Source organism: Rissa tridactyla, chromosome 21, assembly GCF_028500815.1.
Source record: "Rissa tridactyla isolate bRisTri1 chromosome 21, bRisTri1.patW.cur.20221130, whole genome shotgun sequence".
Classification (NCBI taxonomy): domain Eukaryota; kingdom Metazoa; phylum Chordata; class Aves; order Charadriiformes; family Laridae; genus Rissa; species Rissa tridactyla.
The window spans coordinates 1,459,210-1,479,316 of record NC_071486.1 but is presented as its reverse complement, the minus strand read 5'-3'; the positions used below and the strand labels follow the sequence as shown (position 1 = coordinate 1,479,316).

The window sequence follows — 20,107 nt, the reverse complement described above, 5'->3', positions numbered from 1 at the left end:
CCAGGGTGACGGTGGGGGGAGGGCGGGCCCGGGGCTGCCGCCTTCTCCCCTCGGTGCCACCGCTGGTGACCAAACCGACTATTTCCAGCCCAAAAATCCCCCGAGCCGGAAGTACTCCCTCACCGCCCCAACTACTTCCGGCGCCGGCCGGAAGCGCCGCCGCTCCTCGTTTCGCCGTTCGCGGCCGCCCGGCGGCGCCCCGCTCCACTTCCTCCCTCCGCCGGAAGTAGGCGGGGCGGAAGTGGCCGCCGATTGGCTGGGCGGCAGGGCGGAGAGGTGGGGCGGCCGGAAGTGACGAGCGCCGCGCCCCGCCCCGCCCCGCCCGCAGCGGCCGTTCTCTGCCGCCGGTGCGGGGCAGCCCGGCCTCTCCCACCGCCGCCGGCGCCGCGCCATGTCCATCCGCCCGCTGGGGGCCCCGCAGAGCCGAGAGGAGCGGCCGGGCAGCGCCACGCAGTTGTGAGTACCGGGCGGCGGGCGGCGCGGTGCGGAGCGGCGAGGGCCGGCCCGGCGCTCGCCCCCTCCCGGCCTCGGGCCGAGGTAGGCGAGCAGCGCCCTCCGCAGCCCCGGCACTGCTGTTCTCCGGGGCAGCTCGGCAGCCCAGCCGGGAGAGACCCGCCAGGTACGGTCCCGCCGCCCGCCCGGCGGGGTGCGAGGCGGCGGCCGCCATCCGGGGCGGGGGTGGCGCCGGTGTTGGGGGCGTTGGGTGGGGGGGAGCGGGCGGAGGGCGTGCCGCGGTTCCTCCGCCTCCCGCCCTTCACACCTCCGCCCCGGCACGCCACGCGCTCGCCGGGCTCGACGGCGCTCGTTCCTTCACCGTCAGGGGGTTGTGGTTTCGTCACGGCGCCGTTCGGGTTGCGCCAGGAAGTGGGGAGATGGAAGAAAGATGTGGGGCTGGATTGTTTGGACTCCATGATCTTAAAGGTCCCTTCCAACTTAGACCGTTCCATCGTTCTAAAATACAGGGACCCAACTTTTTACAGTGGTAGAATGGCTTTACACCAACCTGTTAATCCAAACACAACAGCAAACCCGGTGTGAGCCAGGCGGTGCCAGCTCTGATCCCACCAAGGCAAATTTCTAGACTGCCCAAGGCTCCGTGTTTACATTCCTGCGTTAAACTGGCCAGAGCCCAGCAGGGGCCAACTGCTGGAGTTGTGGTTCGGCTCCGGATGCATTTTGCTCGTCTCTCGGGAGTTCGCTGATGGCTGCGGGATGTAGCTTTGGTGCTGTTGAGCTTCTCTGCAATTCTGCCAACGGTTTTGTGACTGAACGAGGTCATTGATTGCTAGACCTGTGGTTTTTAATAAAGCCCGGGGACCATTTCCCAGCAGCTAGCGTATCCTAGAATAATTATCTGTACTCCAAAGAATATTCTGTAATGGAATATTGAAAGTGTTTTCCATAGAAAATTATTGTCAAACAGAAATTGTTTTTTCTGCCATTGTTGAAAGCTTTTGGGATTATGATAAAACCCGAAGCCATTAGGAATGGCTTGGACCTAAGTTCTGGACAGGATTCCTAGCTTTGTATGCAAACTGTACATAAATTTCCAGATTTCCTTCAAGTAATAACAACGAAGAAATTCTGTTGCAATATTTAGCTAATGCATGGATGGGATACGGCTACATAAAATAAACATAGACTACAGTCAATTAATTTTGCTTTGTCCTTAGGTGCATGCTTCCAATTTATAATAAATGTTATTTTGCCGCTTTCTGGATTCAACTTAATCCATTAAAATAAATGAAGTCGGTTCTCTGAAGTTTGTAGTGGCTTGTAGTCCCTGTTTGATTTATTCATATTCATAGAAGATGAAAGTCATCTCTAAAGTAATAGCTGGGAGTAAAGACAGACTAAAACGCAATATAGCTTGCGTCTGCCGAAAAAGAATGTTTCTCCTGACATCTTTGAAGTATAATTGAAGTTTGAGCAAGTCTTTCTGCCTTTTTTATCTCCGCTGATACATTTTTTAGATGGCATGATCACGATTTCTGTTGCAATAATGTGTTGGGATGCCCTGATGGTTGCCATGGGTTTGGCGAATGGTTTTATTTACTGAAAGTATTCTGTGGATAAGTTTGTTAATGCAAAAATTAGGGACAAAAGATGAATTTTTAAATACTCGGTATCTTGTTATTTGGCGTTGCTGCTTAGTAAGAGTAATAACCAATAGGGGATGAGAACCTTAGACAATAACATTGCCGTGCCTGATTATATAAGTGAAGAGAACAGGAATTCGGCTTCAGCTGAGGGAAACGTAGGGTATTCTTTTTATTTCTCCAGCTTGACAGATATAAATAAATAAATAAACAAACAAATATTTTTCCTGTTTCTGTTAGATCTGCTTTCATAGCTTGCTTAATGCCATTTCCACTGTTGACTGTGAAGCTTTCAATATTGCCATGCAGACTAATTACCTGCAGAAATAATGACCTTTTTTTGGTGAAGAAAAATGTCATCTAGTTGACAGTTCCCTCTGTGAATGTCACAGAATTTTATTGTTTTTTAAAGAAAGCTGACTGCCTGAATTTGGTAGTTTCTATGCTGACATTAGACAAGATTTCTACCAATCCACCACTTTTTTTACTTTTTTTTTTTTTTCCCCATGAGCTTATTGTCCTCAAGTTGTGTTCACGGGTTTCCCTCATAGTCAGGCCTTGGGCCACGCTAAAGTATCATAACAGAAGAATTATTTCTAAGTGTTAATATATGAGATTTGAGGAGGTTTATATTTGTGGGGTAGGGAAGTGAAGGAGGATGAAGAAGAGAAAGAAAACTCTACTGCAGTAATTATGGGAAAAATCCCCAAGTACAACTTGGCATGATTTACAGAATTCCTATTACTATTTCTTTTAGGAAAAGAAATTAATCTGTTCTTAAACTAAATTAATCTGACCCTTTTAAAGGGGGATACGGATGGTATCACTCTGCATAAGGAATTCTTAAAACATATTCTTTAAAGAAATAATGGGCTGCAGAGTGAATTAAAATAGCTTCTAGCTCTCCTCTTCATCACTCAATAGTGTATGAAAAAGCGGAAAATGCTTAGTTTTATTTTGGTAACATGAAATGTCAGTCCTGGTTATTTCTTTATATCACCTGGAAGAATCTTTAGTGATGTGAGATATATATGGTGAAGCATTTTCAACTTATATCTGAAATAGGAAAAATGTCTAAAAACTTTGACAATGACATCTTTCCTTCCTCTTTCATCGACGTTTGGGTAAATGTCTATGAATACAACTTCTCAATATCTTGTCTGGACATTTCCTTTCCTTCTTTCTTGTCTATCTTTTAGCTTTTTGTAATTCTGCAATCCTGTAAGTACCTGCTACTTGTATCAAGTAAAAGAATGTTATTTTCCAGAAAACTGTAATTTTGGAGTTTCTTGCTCTTTTTGCATGGAGCGTGAAGATAAAAAGCTGTGGTTGTCTTCTGCAATCATGAGAAGCAGAATGACCTGGAGTTCAGACAAAATGGATTTTTTTTTAAAGGAGAATTCTTCCTCAGCCTACTTAAACGATCCTGTTTGTAGCACAGTGTCAAAACCATTTTTTTTTAAGCCCATCGTAAGGGTGGTGAACAGTGACTCAAAGTGGAAACGAGAAGAGTAGAGGTGAGCACCGGAAACCACTGTTGCTGCTGAAGAAAATATTCATGCAAATGCATCTTCTCTCTGATCTCTCTCTTTCCCTTGGTTTTTCTTGCTTCCTCTCTCTCTGATCTGCTCCCCCTCCTCTTGCCCAAAAGTTAGCAGTATCCCCTTGCTTTGACAGGTGGAGGAGCGTTGCCTCTTTGGAGGTTTCTTCTGCCCTTTGATGCCTATTTGCAGTGCTAGTTAGTTTGAGCAGAGGTAAGTGCCCGTTTGCTCTGTAAAAGCTGTAGTGGTTCAGCAGTTCCGTGTCTGTGGAACTTGCTGAAAACTTCCTTCTGAATTTGCCTTCAGAATATTAGTTATTATCTATAGAAGAGAATAAAAGTTGAGACTGTATAGAATAGAAGTGGAGACCGTAGATCACGGGATGATTAAAGATGCATTGGGAGATTCAAAGCCCAGCACAGATTCAGGGGCTGTCCAGGAGTTCTGTGCTGCTCTTCCTCATTCTGCGTTATCAGTGGCGTTGGGAGGTTCAAAGGGGCTCCAAAAGCGAGTCTTTTCTGCTTTAATTAAGTTCAAACATACAAATATTTCTAGTTGCTCTTTGTTTAAGCAAAAATATTTCCGTAAGATCATTACCCTTCAGTGCTAGTCCTTCTCAAGTATAATTTCTGATTCCAAAACATCCAGCTCCATTTTACTACTAAAACCTCTGGTGGCAGCTTCCACTAGGAACCACATGGTATATTGCTCATGTTTTAATTTTCAGTACGTTATTTTTAAAACAAAAGTGTTGCAGAATTTCCTGCCCACTGCACTGATAAATCCTGTAAATGTCTGCTTTTTCGCATGGTATGCCTAGAAATGAGGCATTGTACCAAAATATGGGATGTGGGAGTTAATTCTAAGATTACAGTGAGGGAAGTTCTGTGTGTCTAAAGCCCTTACGTTTTAGACAGCCGACATGGTCATTTATGTTGACCACCAAGGGGAACGTGACCCCTCAGACTCAGGAACTGTCCAACTCTGGGAGTGAAGAGCATCCTTGTGACTTCTCACTTGATGGGAAAAGGCAATGTCTTGACTGACTTCTTGAGCAGATACAACGGTGGAACGCATGAATGATATCTCCTAGCCACTCTGTTCCAAGCCTGAGTTGGAAGCCCAAACTGTAACTCACTGAGCCAGAAAAAAATGCCAGTGTTTCAAAACTACTTGACAATAAACAGAACACAGTACTGATGTCATCTGGACTGGGAAATACTCTCACGTCCATGTTCTCAATGCATTTATTGATGTAGAAAGCCAATGGGACAAAGCTAGAATGCTCTTGGTGACTGAAAGTGCAGTTGGCAGCTTTGCCTTTTAATCACTCTGGATCTGATGTCGTGACCATGAAACCTACTTTCCGTTCACGTGGTCTCTTCTTTACTAGTGAGGGAAACTCTGTTTGGATCATATGTGTCTCGACATGCCATGTTGCTTCTGCGGTGCTTGGGGCATTAGATTGTTCTTCTGAGAGTCCAAGAGTTCTTTGGGGAAGATGCCTCCACTTGGGCAAACTCTTGAAGAGGGAAAGATTCTCTGTCTTGCAATGGACTTGAAAAATCTTGGCATTTGAAGCAGTCGCAACTAACTTTTGGTCTGACCAGGTTCTGTCTGTTTGTTTGCTGCTTTGAGTTCCTGTCTTCATCTGCAAAAAATCTGTATTTACTCTTCAGATTTCACTGGTGCTGTTTCCATGTATTCCTCCTCGTTTTTGAAGTCTTCTCCTTACTAGACTTAGACTTCTGTTCTCATAAATGTACGTACCTTTATAGCATTTGAGGTTCTTTTTTTCCATCTCTTTGAAGATGGCCACCTTTGTAGTCTATATCTACCTAAAGAGTGAGCGGGCATGTGAGATGTAGGCATGAGAGGTGGTCACCCTGCATCCTCTTCCACAAAGTAAATGTATTCTGCATCTTAATTTCTTTTTTGTGCGCATGTGTCTGAAGTAATTTCTGCTTCCATCTTGCCACGCAACTAATCTACTTGCACTTCCCTGAAGCTTTCTTGAGATTCTTACTTTGTAGCACTAAGTAGGGTTATTAACAGTAACAGGGAGATGGGAAAGCAAAAAACATGCTTCTCCGTGAAACCTGGAGGTGACGCTTTTCTTTTTCAGAATGAAAGGGCCTGCGAGTAGAAGAGGAGGATAATGTAAGGTTTTTTCTAGGGTCTTTTAGCTTATTTTTATCTGAAAAGGATGCCATTTCTTGCTACTCTGTGATGTAAAAGTTGGGCATTATTTTCAGATAGTCTGTGGTATTCTGAAACGCAAACCCACAACGTGCACTAAGTAGATCAGTGTGATTTTTGCCAGGGAAGTTCCTGAAGATTAGATCTGGCATTTTTCAGTAGATAATCTGCTTCTAAGGTGTAGCAGTGCTGGGTATACAATTCACTGATGCACATTAATTAAAATATCTATGCTGTGTTCACTTATGCTATCTTTCGTTTTTCTTTTTCTTTTCTCTTTTCTTTGTTTTGTTAAGCATTGCAGGCTGTGTGTACCGCGTAGTTCAGACGACGGGACCAGATGGAAAAAACCTTCTGAAATTACTTCCAATTTCTAAATCTTCTGGAAGCTTTGTGCCAGTAGTTCAGTCTTCAGCCATGCCAAATAATTCTAAGGCGAATATTCCTAGTCCAGTCCATCTTACTTTTAAGACACAGCTTGCCAATACTACTGCACCTTCATCTGTTAAGATACCTGTTTTTCAGTCTCCTAATTCTGGAAAGATTATTCTTACAAGGACATTAGACAAACAGGAAAGCGTTAGGGCAGGGTCTGAAAAAGAAGGCTCAATTCCCAAATCAGCTGCTAACGTCCAGGGCAGTTGTGTTTCAGTTGATAGACTGTCTTTGCAGAACGTTGCTGTAACGAGTTCATCTAACCAGAGTAACACTGCATACATGTTGGTAAACACAACAAGTCTTCCAGTCGCTATGAAGTCTCCTATGCTGCCCTCTGACCACCACCTCCAGATACCAGCTGATGCGGAAGTGAAATCTGTCCCAGCTTCTTTTTTACCACCTGCAATACAGCAAAAAATACTTACGACTGCAGCAACAAATGTGTCCGCAGGAGCTGACAGTACGAAAATGCCAACTGTTATTTACGTGTCACCAGTGAACACAGTGAAAACAGTACTTCCCAAGTGTTTGCAACCCATTTGCCCAAAGCCTGCCACAGAAGTTTCAAAAACATTAATAATGACAGCTACACAAAAGGGAAATAGTTCTTCTCCTGAGACACCAACATCTGACGGTCAGCAGCACCAGCGAAGTCCAATGAAATGGATTGTGCAAGAAAGTCCACAGTCATCAGCACCTTGCATTATTCCTGTAAAGTCATCAAATAACGTGGCCTCCAAGATCTTGAAAACTTTCTCAGACATGAAGAATGTAGAAGTTAACTCCGCAAATATTTTACCGCTCTGTTCTAGTGGTCCTGGTGGAAGCCAAACAAAAATCACACCTTTTAAAGATAATGCTCTGGTCATGTACAATGGGAAAGTCTATTTGTTGACGAAAAGAGGCTCTGATGTTCTGACAGCCCAAGCTGACAAACAAGCATCTTCTTCTTCTGACGCTTCACTTAAAAAGGAGACATCCAAGCTAATTGATTCTACCGCGGTCAATAAAATAACCAATAAAGTAGTGAATCTGGTACTGTCAAAAAGCAAAGGAATGGTGCTGTCTCAGAAAGATCCAAAAACATGTACAAACGCAAAAACTTCTTCACCAACTGGCTTAAGAAATGACTTAAAATCTGCACCTGCAGCTCTGGTGACACCAAATGCTAATCAGCAGAATTCCACTGTAAACCAGAGAAAGAGTTTGCCCGTCACCGAGAGCATTTCAAGCGGAGTGACCCCTGTTACAGCAGTAGGGGCACAGGAAAATGTGTGCCAAAATGGCAAAGAAAAGATTCATTCCCCCAAAGCAGCAAGTGCTGTTTTACCTCAGTCTAAGCAAGAGTGTGCTTTCAGTGAAGACTGTCGAAAGGTAACTCTCTCCAATAAACATCACTATCTCAGTCTCTGCTAAATTGTTATATGGTCCTGGTTCTATTCGAATAAAATGGCTATTAATAAGTTCACAGATTTTTGTAACCGGGCATCCTGTCACTGGAAATGCTGGTCTAAAGGGCGGTTCTGTTCAATAAATGATTTTTTTTTTCCCCCCAATAAGATCGCACTACGCAAGTCAGAAAACGCGTAAAGAAAAGAAAAGGGGAGGGAAAAGATGTCTTTTTAGTTCCTCAGAAGATAAATTGTAGGTAACAACTGAAACGATAGGTAGGTTGTTCGTTGTTTGAGCTCTGGGAGCTGTCTGCTCTCTAGTGTCGATGCCATGTTCTCATGGCACAGCCCTTGACTGTGTTGTAGGTGTGATGTGAGGTGGAGAAGTTTGTAGCTACCCAAGAGGAAGACAAGGTGGAAGAGCAGGGTTTGGCATCCGGAGACGAACCCTGGTGTTGCCCTGAGTCAGCTCCAGTCTCCGCTAGCTCAGCCAGGCAAAGGCAGGAGCTGTGTTTCTGACCTTGCATGCTGTGATGGGGAGGGATCCACCTCCTTTGACTCATGGTTTCATGTCAGGCAGAAGAAAATCCTGAGATCTTTAATGGCTTTCCCCGTTCATGCTGGACCTGCAGGTTCTTTTAAGGTTGTAATGTTGAAAATACATAAAAAGTCCTTGACCTCAAATGTCACAAACTCTATCTGTGAAGGATTGTAGGTCAAGTTTTCAGTTGCTCAACAGGCCAGAATGAATTTGCCTCCAGATAAAAAAAATCATTCTGAAGCTAGTTTATACTTGCTTGTGTTGACAGAAAAGAAATGCCAGCTAAACATATTTGTGCAAATTTTAGATGTTTAATCATTGCAGCAGACTGTAGGGCCTCTTTTTTCATTATTCCTCACCTGAAAAATGGTTAAAATAGACCTTTTTTTTTTTTTTTTTCCTTCAGTGCTGTGTGATGCCAGGTGTTAGCGTTCTCATTTGCTTTAACCTCTGTGAAAAATAGCATATCAAATGTTTGCCGCTTTTAGTCCATACATTTTTAAGGCCATGGTTTGCCAGACGTAGTGATGTGACATTGGACTTGAAGATCAGAAACAGCTCAGGTTACAGTGACGTTAGAGACGAGAGGTGGCTGATAGTGCTTTGTTACTGTTATCAACCACAATGCAAATATGAAATGCATTCAGCAGTCCGAAAGTGACACTGTCAAGACACTGTCTGATCTTCAGTCATATTCCTTTGTTACTGTGAAGCTTTAGAGCGGGTGATTCCCTTGTTGCTTCTTTTTCTTCTGTGGTTTAGTAGTCGGACTGTGCATTTTCTGGATGTTCCACAACGTACTTGGGGTATTAAATAACTAACGAGAGTGTTAGACCTATGATAATATGTATATAACTTCTCAAAATTGGCTTACCAGTTAAGGTCTTAAATGTAACTCTTGCAGAATGGCAGACAAAACGAATGTTCAACTGTCTTTCTAGTAACTAATTTTTAGTTTATATGTGTGGGGAGGGACAGAGTGAGTGTGATTCATGGCTCTCTCACTGTTTCTATATTTCAGATCCAGTATGAAAAGATGGATTCACCGGGAAAGGTTATTCAAATCAAACACCAAGAGAAGCCACATTGGAAAGAATACTTGAAAATAAGGAAAAAATTTGGTCTCACTAAGGAGGAGAGAGTATACCTTAAGAAAATACCATTAAGGAGCTCCTATGAGAAACCAGAAGAAAGGGTTCGTTCCAGTAACAGGTTGACAAGGGCAAATTATTCTTGGAGTTCATCATCGTTAGATGTGAAAATAACGGATCAACATCAGGAATGTGTTGAAGAGGAAAAGGTATCTTGACATTTTTCAGTGCTAAAAAGTGTACTACAGCACATTCAGAAGCAGCGTGTGTATGGCCAATACAGAGCTGCATGTTTGTTTGGACCCTCCCACCTCTGGATTCATCAGGGCAAGTCAGTAATTGTTATGGTGCCCATGAGAATTGTTCCTAGAACTTGTTTGTGTGCCACAACAGAGTCGTGTGATTTCAGTACGACTTGAGTACCATCTAAGAATTTTTATCCTCGTTTTGGGTTCCACTGGAGGAAATTTGAAGAACAAATGCTTTGAAAAAGACCAGACCCTCTAGTGGTGGCTGAACAGTCAAAGAGATAGTCTTTACTGGAACAGAAACCACACCTCTGTATCCTGAGTTATATTTAGCCTTCTGCAAACAATTATGTTTATCCAGTAGTGAATGGATATAATCAGAATAATAGAAGAAGAATTTCTTGTGAGGCTTTACCCTTGAGTTTGAAATCAGTCAAGTGCCAGTCAAGGCGCTTCAGACACGTACATGACTAGGTGTGGCTGACTTCCAAAGAAAGGTATCCACTTAGTCATGTGTGGTTTTGTTAAAAGAAATTTACCTGTGTACGTGTCTAATCTCTAGACTTACAAATGTCTTTATAAGCTTAGTCGTTTGTCATTGGCTAGGAACTTGCTTGGGGGCTTCTGGAAAGGTTCCCTCAAGGTAAGGACTTCCATCTTCATGCGTTAAAATGATTTTGTCCATCCAAAGTAGTTCTCTTCAGCCATAATGTTCTAAATCTTCTTTTGTGTGATTCTACCCAGTCAAAGGCTTTCTCAGGCTTTATAAATTCTGTGTTAAGAGCCCGGCTTTGAGCAGATCTACTGGTGGCTCTTCGTAGAGTATATTAACATTTAAATAAGAAAGCAGCTGGGAGGAATGCAGTCTCGTAATGGACATCATTCCTAATGTTGGAGCATTTTGGAAATGTAAGCATGAAGAATTCTTCCCTTTCGAATTTTCCCATCAAGTTAGATAGAAAGTTTTTGTCTTACGCTCCAGTTAAAGAACTTAAGCAGCAACAGGTATGCACAGGAAAGGCAGAAGTGCACTTTTGACTAAGGAAGCAATTCCGCGTTCTGGAATTGTTAACTGGGAATCTTTGCTAGAAAAATATTGAACACGGAAGCATGTTTGCTCAAATTGCTAAAAGAATCATCTTCCATAGAGTAATTCTAAGAAGCTTGCAACAAATCGCTTGTAATTTGCGCTCAGTGAACTGTGATGTTACAATGTAGAACGATGCCCAGTTTAACCAAAGTATATTTTGTATGTGTCTTGACTGTACAGATAATTGTGGATCTGGAAGAGGATTTGACTAAGAAAAGAAAAATAAAATCTTCACCACTGTCAGATGGTGGAAAGAGAAGGAAAACGGCAGTCAGATCAACCACAAGTCCAAGTTCAGAAAATACCAGCTCAAGTTCCAGCGCGCCTAACAGAAGTGTTTCACCTCCACCAGTCTTACTGCAGCAAAGTCTTTCCACAGACTGCGTTACATCGTCTGTGCAGAGGGACTCTGAGCAAGACGCAGACTCTCAATATACTAACATTACAGACTCAAATATTCCAGTTTTAGTATCTTGTGAAGACGGTACTTCAGTTCTTGAAGGTTCTTTCAGAGATGATGTTTTCCCTTGGACTCCCCCAGACCTGGATGAAACAATACGGGATGAAAAAATAAAACGACTTAAACAGCTCTTAAGAGAACGAGAAGCAGCGCTTGAAGAGATGCGTAGAAAAATGCAGCAAAGCTGAAATACTGAAGCTGGTGATCCGGACCATGTTCCTCTTCCTTTCAGGGACTTCCAAGAAGAAATTCCTTGTTTAAATGAACGTGAATCTTTCTGGTAGATGAAGATCTTAATGAGATTTACAGTTTGTGTGTCTTTAGAAGAGAATAGGTTTCTTGTTAAATACCAGAAATAAAAGACTTGGACCATCACATTCTGCTTCTGGACATTGTATGTATCAAAGAACGCAGAAGATGGGCATCTTTATTAGTGTATTCTCTATATTTTGAATTGAGGGGTTTCTGTATTAGTCCTAGCAACTAAACTTTCCCGCTTTGGAATTCCGTGGCCTATCTCTTAGAAACAGAATGTAAATTGCAAACCCCAATTGTAGGTATTTTTTTTTGTTTTCCTAATGTTTTATAGTGCATGACAACTTTTGTGAATTCCTGAGAACTTTTTTTGTGCGTGAATTCCTGAGAATTGTCATAAAAGGTCAATGGTCAGTGTTTAATAAATGCTACTTAAGTGATCTGGGAGTTAGACGTTAGGCAGTAATAGTGCAGATATTTGTACAAAACCTCTTACGGATGTGAAGACGGAAGCAGTGGAAACCCCTGCTGACAGTTCTCTAGATACGTGTCTCTTACCGTTGTTGTTGTAAGCCTTTATAAGGCCTTTGCCAGCTGTGGAATGCTGAAGTTTGGTTGTGGGATTATTTTTGGAGAGGGGAGGTGTGGTGTTTTTTTTTAAACAGAAATATGTTGAATATTAACTTGTTGAAGCAAAAAAAAAAAGCCTATTTCTTTATCCAGGGGTGATATTGTTCATACTTCTTGATGAGTATCTTTTCCATTGATTTGTTCAGTCATTATTTGAATATGCCTCTTGCTACTTCCATTTGATGCTACCTTCGTTTTGTGTTGTAGGAGAGAATATGCGCTCAGACTGTCTTTGCCATTGCAATTTTTATAGCTCTTTGTAGTGTATTTTCGCAGCATATTCTGTCATGTGTTGTATGGACGCCTCTCACTACCCTCTGTTGTCCGTGTCATCGAATCCTGTAAGGCTCTTCTGGAGTTCTTCAGTCGTTATTGTTACAGCCATGAATAACTGTTTTGCCAGCATGATTTGTCATTGTTTTTTTTTCTTGTCCACTTATGGTTATATTCAACATCTCTGATCCCTCTAGAACTCCATCGCTGATTCCTGTTCATGGGAGACTATTTGATACTATTCTTATTTTCTGTATTTTAATCAAATTTTCATCCGCAAGGTTTTTCTCTGTTATCATATGGATGCCTGGTTTATCTATAGGGTTTTGGGAATGGATGTTGTTTTGGAGAGCCTGGTAGACTGTATCAGTCCTGTGTTCCTTATTGATATGCATCTTGACAGCGTGAATAACTCAAGTGGATTAGAGAGGCAGGACAGCCTTATACAAGCGAAGAAGAAGATGGTCACTTCTCTGAAGAGCTTGAGGTAGACCAGGTGTAGGAGAAGGTGATACAGCACACACGCAATGGTGGGTGAAGAAGGAAGGTGTATAATGGAACTAAACTCTTTAATGATTGAGATTACCGTGTAAGAGGCAAGTGCCTGTGATGGCGCAAGCAAGCAAGGGTGATGTTACCATGGGCATCCGTGGGTTCACTGTGTATGGAGAGTGTTTTGGGGCAGAAATCCCATAGTTTAGCATAGGGAAACAGACATAACGAAGGGCTGATGCACAGCGGAGAGAAAGATGTGAATGAATTGGGCCTCGTGACCTATGTTATCATGCAGCCCAAGCATCCCAGAGCGAGGAGCACATTCAAGACAGCCGAGCACCTCAGGAAAGGACGGTGCTGCTTGGACCAGTGGCCTGCATCCTGGAGGCTGAGTTGCTCGTGGAGCAGCTGTGCACAGATGTTGCGTGTGCTTCGTTGTTAAATGTGAAAATCAAAGAGGATAATTTGTGGGAGATGGCTTTTTTGAGCCGCCAATGTACCGGTGTGGAAAATGTCCGTTTGCATCTCATCGGTGCTTGTCCCAGAAAGCGTGGAAGAAGCGTAAGTTTGGCCAAGCCTGCCTGTCAAATATAAGCAGTAGTGACGAGGCAATTGTTTTGTGTGGAAAGCGGGAATGTTCCCTGCACCACGTATGTGGGTGTGATGGGTTGACCCGGGCCAACTGCCAAGCGCCCACCCAGCTGCTCGCTCGCTCCCCTCTCCTGCAGGATGGGGAGCAAATGGAAGGCAGGTAAGATCTGTGAACTGAGATGAAGACAGTTTAACAGGTTAAGCAAAAGCGGCGTGCAGGCCAAGCGAAACAAGGAATTTAATTACTGCGTCCCATCAGCAGGCAGATGTTTAGCCATTTCCTGGGTCTCAGCGTGCATAATGTTTACTTGGGAAGACAAATACTGTAACCATAAACGTCCCTGCACCCTCCTCCCTTCATTACGCTTTTATTTGCTGAGCATGACGTCATATGGCGTGGAATAGCCCTTAGATCAGTTTGGGGCCACTGTGCTGGCTACGTCTGTTCCCAACTTCTTGTCCCTGCCCAGTCTGCTTGCTGGGAGGGGTACGGAGTGAGAAAAAGAGAAAGCCTTGATGTCGTGCACGCGTTGTTCAGCAACAGCCAAAACACTGGTGTGCTGCCAGCGCTGTCCCCCTCACAAATCCAAACCACGGCACTGCGTGGGCTGCCGTGAAGAAGATTAACTCCATCCCAGGCAGACCCAATATGATGGGACAGCAGTCAGGAGATAGAAGCAGCCTTGTGTCTTGTATCTGTTGCTGCAGTCATTTGTTGCGATACTCTTCCAACAGCCGCCACTTGCCAATCCTAACTGTCTTCTAACAAAAGTCTTTATTTTCCAACGATCTCCAAAGAAATGAACGAAGCTGAGTTCACTTACCCTCTCCTTCCGCTGGGAGGATTCCGGGTTTGACATTCTACGACACACCACCTCCTTCCAGAACCTTTTACCCTAGCAAAGTGGTCCGTTAGCCTGAGTTTTCTCTAGAGACAACGATAAGATACTGAAAATTCAGAGGAGAATCCTCACTGCAAGGTTATGAAGAAATGTGACCAGTAGGATTTGGTGGAAACAAGTGAATGGACAATTTCCTCGCAAGCTAGTAATGGAAAACACTTGGTGCAACTCAGAAAGACAAAGCCAAGCCATCTGTGGAAGAGCATTATCTGTCTCCCTTGGAACAACACCAATGCAAAGTTGAAAGGATCACCGAGAGCCAGGAGGAGCCACTTGGTGCGCTGACGTAGGAAAGTTGCGCCAACAGCAGGAGCAAAGGGACTCCCAACGGCCGAGGACCTCGCAGGCTGCTGGAACTGCTCCTCATCCAGACACACTATCTGTAGCACAGATTCTGGGTTTCTGCACTGTTCATCCTTGAGCTCCTCCGATCTGTTAAGAATTCCTTTGTGACAGAAGAACAGTTACACGCCATGCTTGCTCTGTTAAGCACCTAGCAATGTGAAAACCGTGGATTTAGGCAATGAATTAAAACTATTACTTTCACGCGAAGATTTAGGAAGAGTCAGTGGAAATTTACTTTTAGAAGTTTCCGGGTCCAAAGAGCAAAGGTGGCAGTGAGTGCTGGGCAGAACAGATTGGGAGGCAAAGACAATACTGGGCCAGTTGCCAACATCAGCCTGAGCTGGTGACTTGGAGTATCTGGACAGAACTATCCATGTGCAAAGGTGTCACTTTTCAGCTAGAGGACAACCCACCGTGGCACCGGCATTTATGTACGAGGACACGAATCTTGACAGAGGTCTGTCCCGGCTGTTTAGCCTGAGAGGCCACCTGGAAGCTGGGCACCCTTAGAGTCCATCAGGTCCAGTCTCTTCCTGGCAAGCCAGCAGTCAGCTGCTGGGGCTGGAGGTGTGCAGAAATACTAGAAAATGAGTCAATCTGCAGATACTTGTCATCAGGAATGTGCAGATTCAGCTTTGGAACTGTTTTGGACAGCGCGGCGGTGACCCTGAATTTCCTACGGTTGTGTGATTGGAGCGGACAAATTGTGACCGATTTCCAATGGCTCCGTCGGCAGCGGGCGGCTGAGTTTGGCAAAGCCCTACCCGTCCTCCTCCTGTGGATGTGGGAGGCACAGAGCAGGTCCAGGGCAGTCCGAAGAGAGCTTCTGGCAAATGGGAAGGGAGATGGCACTGCTCTCAAAAACAAGATGTAAAAGCAGTAGTAGATGGTGCTGGATTAGTTGAAGATCCATCCAGCCCATCATCGTGTCTCCAGCAGAGACCAGCAGGGGGGAGGAAATCAGGATGGAGACCAATAGTGGATGCCTAGAAAAGAGTACAAACCCAATAATGATCAAACATGAGACTTCACTGGTATTTTTCATTTTCCAGCTACAGTAACTCTGAAAAAGATATGGTATCTTTATGTTTAATACCCCTTGGGTTTTTTTCCTTTGTTATATTTTTCTGTTAACTTTTTGAGGTGAGTGTAACCGGTTCTCAAGTCACCATGTCCAAGCAAAAAAGGATTCTGTAGACTTTTTTCATCTTAATCTTCAGTCTTTCTTTTCCTAGACTGGGAAATTCTGTGTAGGCGTCCTCTGAACAGAAACTATCTCAAACTTTTGACCATTTTTCTTGCCATTCACCATAACTTTCTAGTTCTACCATAATCTTTTTCAGATGGATGCCCCAGAAGCACTATACTGATTAAAATGTCATTACATCGTGTTGATGGTTTTTGTTTTGCTGTCTGTGCCTCCCTAATAATTTCTTATATTCCAGGGCTTTTCACTATTGAGCTGATATTTTGGGGGACTGATCTACTAAATTTGCTGATCTCTTGGAACGTAGCAGCTTATTCAGGGCTCCTTAGTGTGCGTGGAAACACAAAGGCTTTCATTCATCTACTCTGAATTTCATAATTTGTTTTATTGCTCAGTTATTTGGTGTTCCAAGAACCTTCTGGAGCATTTTTCAATTTTCGTGAGAGCTGTGCCACTGGCAAACTGACACAGGTGGTGGAGGAGCCAACGAGGAGAGGTGCACTGCTGGACCTGGAGCTGACAAACAAAGGACTGGTTGGCGATACGAAGGCTGGCGGCAGTCTTGGCTGCAGTGACCATGAGATGGTGGAGTTCGGGATCCCGCGTGGAAGAAGCAGGGCAGTAATTAGGATTACAGCCCCGGGCTTCAGGAGCGCTGCCTTTGGCCTCTTCAAAGACCTGCTTGGAGGAATCCCATGAGCTCAGGCTCTAGAAGGAAGGGGGGTGAAAGAGAGCTGGTTGGTATTCAAGCACCGCTTCCTCCAAGCTCAAGATCGGTGCATCCCTGTGAGTGAGAAATCAAGCAAAGGAGGCAGGAGACCTGCACGGATGAGCAAGGAGCTTCTGGAAAAACTCAAATGGAAGAAGGAAGTTTACAGGATGTGGAAAAAGGGACTGGCCACTTGGGAGGAGTATAGGAATGTTGTCAGAGTATGCAGCGATGCAACAAGGAAGGCTAAGGCCCTCTTAATATTAAACCTGGCAAGGGATGTCAAAGACAATAAGAAAGGCTTCTTCAAGTACATCAGCAGTAAAAGGAAGAGTAAGGAAAATGTGGGCCCGCTGCTGAATGAGGTGGGTGCCCTGGAGATGGAGGATACAGAGAAGGCGGAGTTACTGAATGCCTTCTTTGCTTCAGTCTTTACTGCTAAGGCCGGCCCTCAGGAACCCCAGAGCCTGGAGGTAAGAGAAAAAGTCTGGAGAAAGGAAGACTCTCCCTCGGTTGAAGAGAATCGGGTTCGAGCTCAGTTAGGCAAACTTGACACCCGCAAATCCATGGGCCCCGATGGGATGCCCCGACAAGTGCTGAGGGAGCTGGCAGATGCTGGCCTGCCTTCCACCACTCGGTGACTAAGGAACTGGCTGGATGGTCGCACTCAAGGAGTTGCAGTCAACAGCTCGATGTCCAAGCGGCTAGCAGTGACGAGTGGCATTCCTCAGGGGCCGGTACTGGGACCGGTGCTGTTTAACATCTGTGTTAGACACACGGACAGTTTGCTGATGACAAAATGACGAGGTCCCAGAACTGAACCCAGTGCTCCAGCTGTGGCCTCCCCAGGGCAGAGCAGAGGGGGAGAATGACCTCCCTCCACCTGCTGGCCACGTTCTTGATGGACCCCAGGATGCCATTGGCCTTCTTGGCCACCAGGGCACATCGCTGGCTCATGGGCACCCTGTTGTCCCCCAGGACTCCCAGGTCTCTTTGCACCGAGCTGCTCTCCAGCAGGTCACCCCCAACCTGTCCTGGTGCAGGGGGTTTTTCCTCCCCAGGTGCAGCACCCAGAGGTCCCTTCCAACCCCGGCTGGTCTGTGACTCAGTGTAGATGATTGACCATAGATCCCTTTTTACAGGGACACCAATTCCTTTGGTAAATGGTACTGGATTTGAGGCAGGTCTTGTCTTGACTGACTCGGCAGAGGCTTTTCTTTGGTTGTAGAGAATCGTAATAGAAAAGAGAAGACCAGTCTGGAGAGAGAGCGGGCAGCCATGGGAGCAGCAGAAGAAACAAGCGGCAGGAGCATGGCAGGGGTCGATGGCACGGAGATTACCAAGTCATGGAGATCCCAGCACATCTGTTTGCAGCTACTGAGGACTTCCAGCTCAGGAGACTAATGACAGCCTAAAGAAAAGGCAACAGCTTAAAATGAAAACTCAAGCCTTTCAGAGATGATGTTGGGAAGATAAGGTAGGAGTCACAAGACGCCCAGACGAGAAGGGACAGGGTAGTAAGTAATTCCAGATGCTTCACACAAGGAGGGAAGGATGGACAGACAAAAAGATCAACCTGTCAGCTCCTAAAGGGCATGAAAATGTACTTTCAAAGCCGATAGGTCGTTGCCGAAGTCAGAACCGCCCAGGAGATGTGAGGAGGATTTGGAAGCTGGTGTCACCCTCTGTGTCACAGCAAACAACGCTGGACAAGCTGCCTGGATACCGGTGTCCTGGCACCGAGCTACTGGCCAGACCGCGTGGACACCCACCTTGGTACCTGCCCGTGGCTGTAAGTGTGAGAGGGTGTTTTAATTTAAAATAAAATCACTTTCTCCAATAAGATCTACCATCGAAATTTCCTATATTGTTCTGCAACGTCACGTTTTCCTACCTGGCCTAGCATCGCTATTCCATTCAGCTGTTTTTTATTATAATTTCTAGCTATTTTATCAGTATGGACAAGAAAGCGCTGCTCTTCTGGCTCCATAGACAGCCCTGGGACCGCTTCAAAAAGTTGGTGGTGTATTTGCCACTCTCCTGTCCTCCAGTACCGGAGCGGTTCTCAATGAGAACTTCCTTCAGCGGTTTCATCTTTTGTTCCTTTAGGGTTCTTGTTTGAACGTGAGAGGATAATCCCGTTCATTCATAAACTCATTACTGTTCACCAGTTTCTTTTAAAACTTCTTACCCACATCTGGGTTTCAGACAGATCCATCAGTTCCTTGTGATGAAAGGGCAGGAGCTTTCTGGGCTCTTCTGTGGTGGTCACGGATGCCAATATCTTAATTTTTTCTGATAGACTTTTCTTTGAGGACTCATTTTATACTTCGATCTTAAAAACCTTCTGTCAAACTTCCTCCCCGTGTTTGGAAAAAAAAAACGTGTTTGTTGTCTCTGAAGTCACCTGCTCATTTGGATGCAAGTTCAGTTTATCCCAAGGCTTTTTTTCCCCCGACATCTAATGGCTGCCTTCACCCAGTTCAGCCACGCTGGTTGTCCCCCTCCGTCCCCAAGTCTTCTTGGGCTTGGTGGCACACATGTGCTCTCCAGAGTCTCTGGTGACTTGCGTACGTTTTGCCCTTTGGGCTAACCCTTTTAATTCTCTCTTTTTTTTTTTTTTTTTTTTAATTGATGATGGCCTCACTTACTCATCATTGTTCTTTAAATAAATAATAATAAAAAAAAAAACCCCCAACAAACCCTGAAGACCTTGTTTCAATGCATAAAGGATGAGTCAGCTGGAAGTCTCCTCCCGTAACACTACGAGCTCCTAGGTTGTAGGAGCTCCCGCCCCATCTTCTCAACGCTTCCCTGAAGATAACGCTCAGGCTCCTTGCTATGGTCTCTGTCGGGATTTTTTTTCTTTGTGTTTTTACCACACTTTTCTTGCACATTCTTCTCTCTCAGCAAAGCTGCCCCCCCCCCCCCCCGCCCCGGTCCCCCACCCTTTTGGCTTGGGGTGGAAACAGATGCTTGTTTTTGTACTCCACCTCTCACACCTGACAGGTGGGGTTAAAGCTCAAGACAATCTGACAAACCTGGGTGGCCCAGGTGGTAGGACGAGGATTCACCAAGAATTTGAGTGGCCGCTGGATGTTGCTGTTTTAGCAGATTTTTCTCCATTTTTAATAGACGTCTTATGTTAGCATTCCCGTCGGTCTCAGCAAGAGGGCTGTGACTCCTTGGCGCGCTTCATCTCCAGCGTTCGGCGGCCGACAGATGCCTCCATCCTGGCTGTCCTTGCAGCGAGGTGTGGGCTCCTTTCAGGAGTAACACTGCAGAGCCACCTTGCACGTCAGGCAGGTGAGAAAGTCAGCCCTGTTTTCAGTTATGGCCTCACGAGAAGACGCTGGTGTCATTTAGGTGGCAATTTCTCTAGCCCAAGCCTGTAAGTTTACTGCAGTCGGCCAGAGGTAGAAGAAGAAGGACTTCACAGGAGCTGGCAAGGACAAGAGGTACGAATGTAGCCATGCCTTAATGAGGAAATGCTGATGACCTCAATGGGAGTTGACTGAAACATCTCAGTGTGGCAGGAGTGGGGCTCCTCCCCAAGGAAGGAAGAACTGGGGGTCACTGGGGCACAGGCAGTGTCCTCACCA

The 20,107-nt window shown here is 44.9% G+C and overlaps 1 protein-coding gene across 1 annotated transcript; it reads left to right on the top strand.

Moving 5' to 3' along the window:
* The first annotated feature begins 315 nt into the window (after positions 1-315).
* On the top strand, positions 316-19,196 carry LRIF1 (ligand dependent nuclear receptor interacting factor 1). The gene is made up of 4 exons (XM_054181449.1): positions 316-456; positions 6,136-7,651; positions 9,231-9,509; positions 10,819-19,196. The coding sequence occupies exons 1-4, from the start codon at positions 392-394 to the stop codon at positions 11,284-11,286; spliced, it is 2,328 nt and encodes a 775-aa protein (XP_054037424.1). The 5' UTR covers positions 316-391; the 3' UTR covers positions 11,287-19,196.
* Positions 19,197-20,107: the final 911 nt, after the last annotated feature.

Excerpts from the sequence above, each read along its gene's own strand:
- LRIF1 (XM_054181449.1), top strand. The coding sequence starts at position 392 with ATGTCCATCCGCCCGCTGGGGGCCCCGCAGAGCCGAGAGGAGCGGCCG. Across the intron at positions 7,652-9,230 it reads TCAGTGAAGACTGTCGAAAG|ATCCAGTATGAAAAGATGGA; the intron begins GTAACTCTCTCC and ends TCTATATTTCAG. Across the intron at positions 9,510-10,818 it reads AATGTGTTGAAGAGGAAAAG|ATAATTGTGGATCTGGAAGA; the intron begins GTATCTTGACAT and ends TTGACTGTACAG.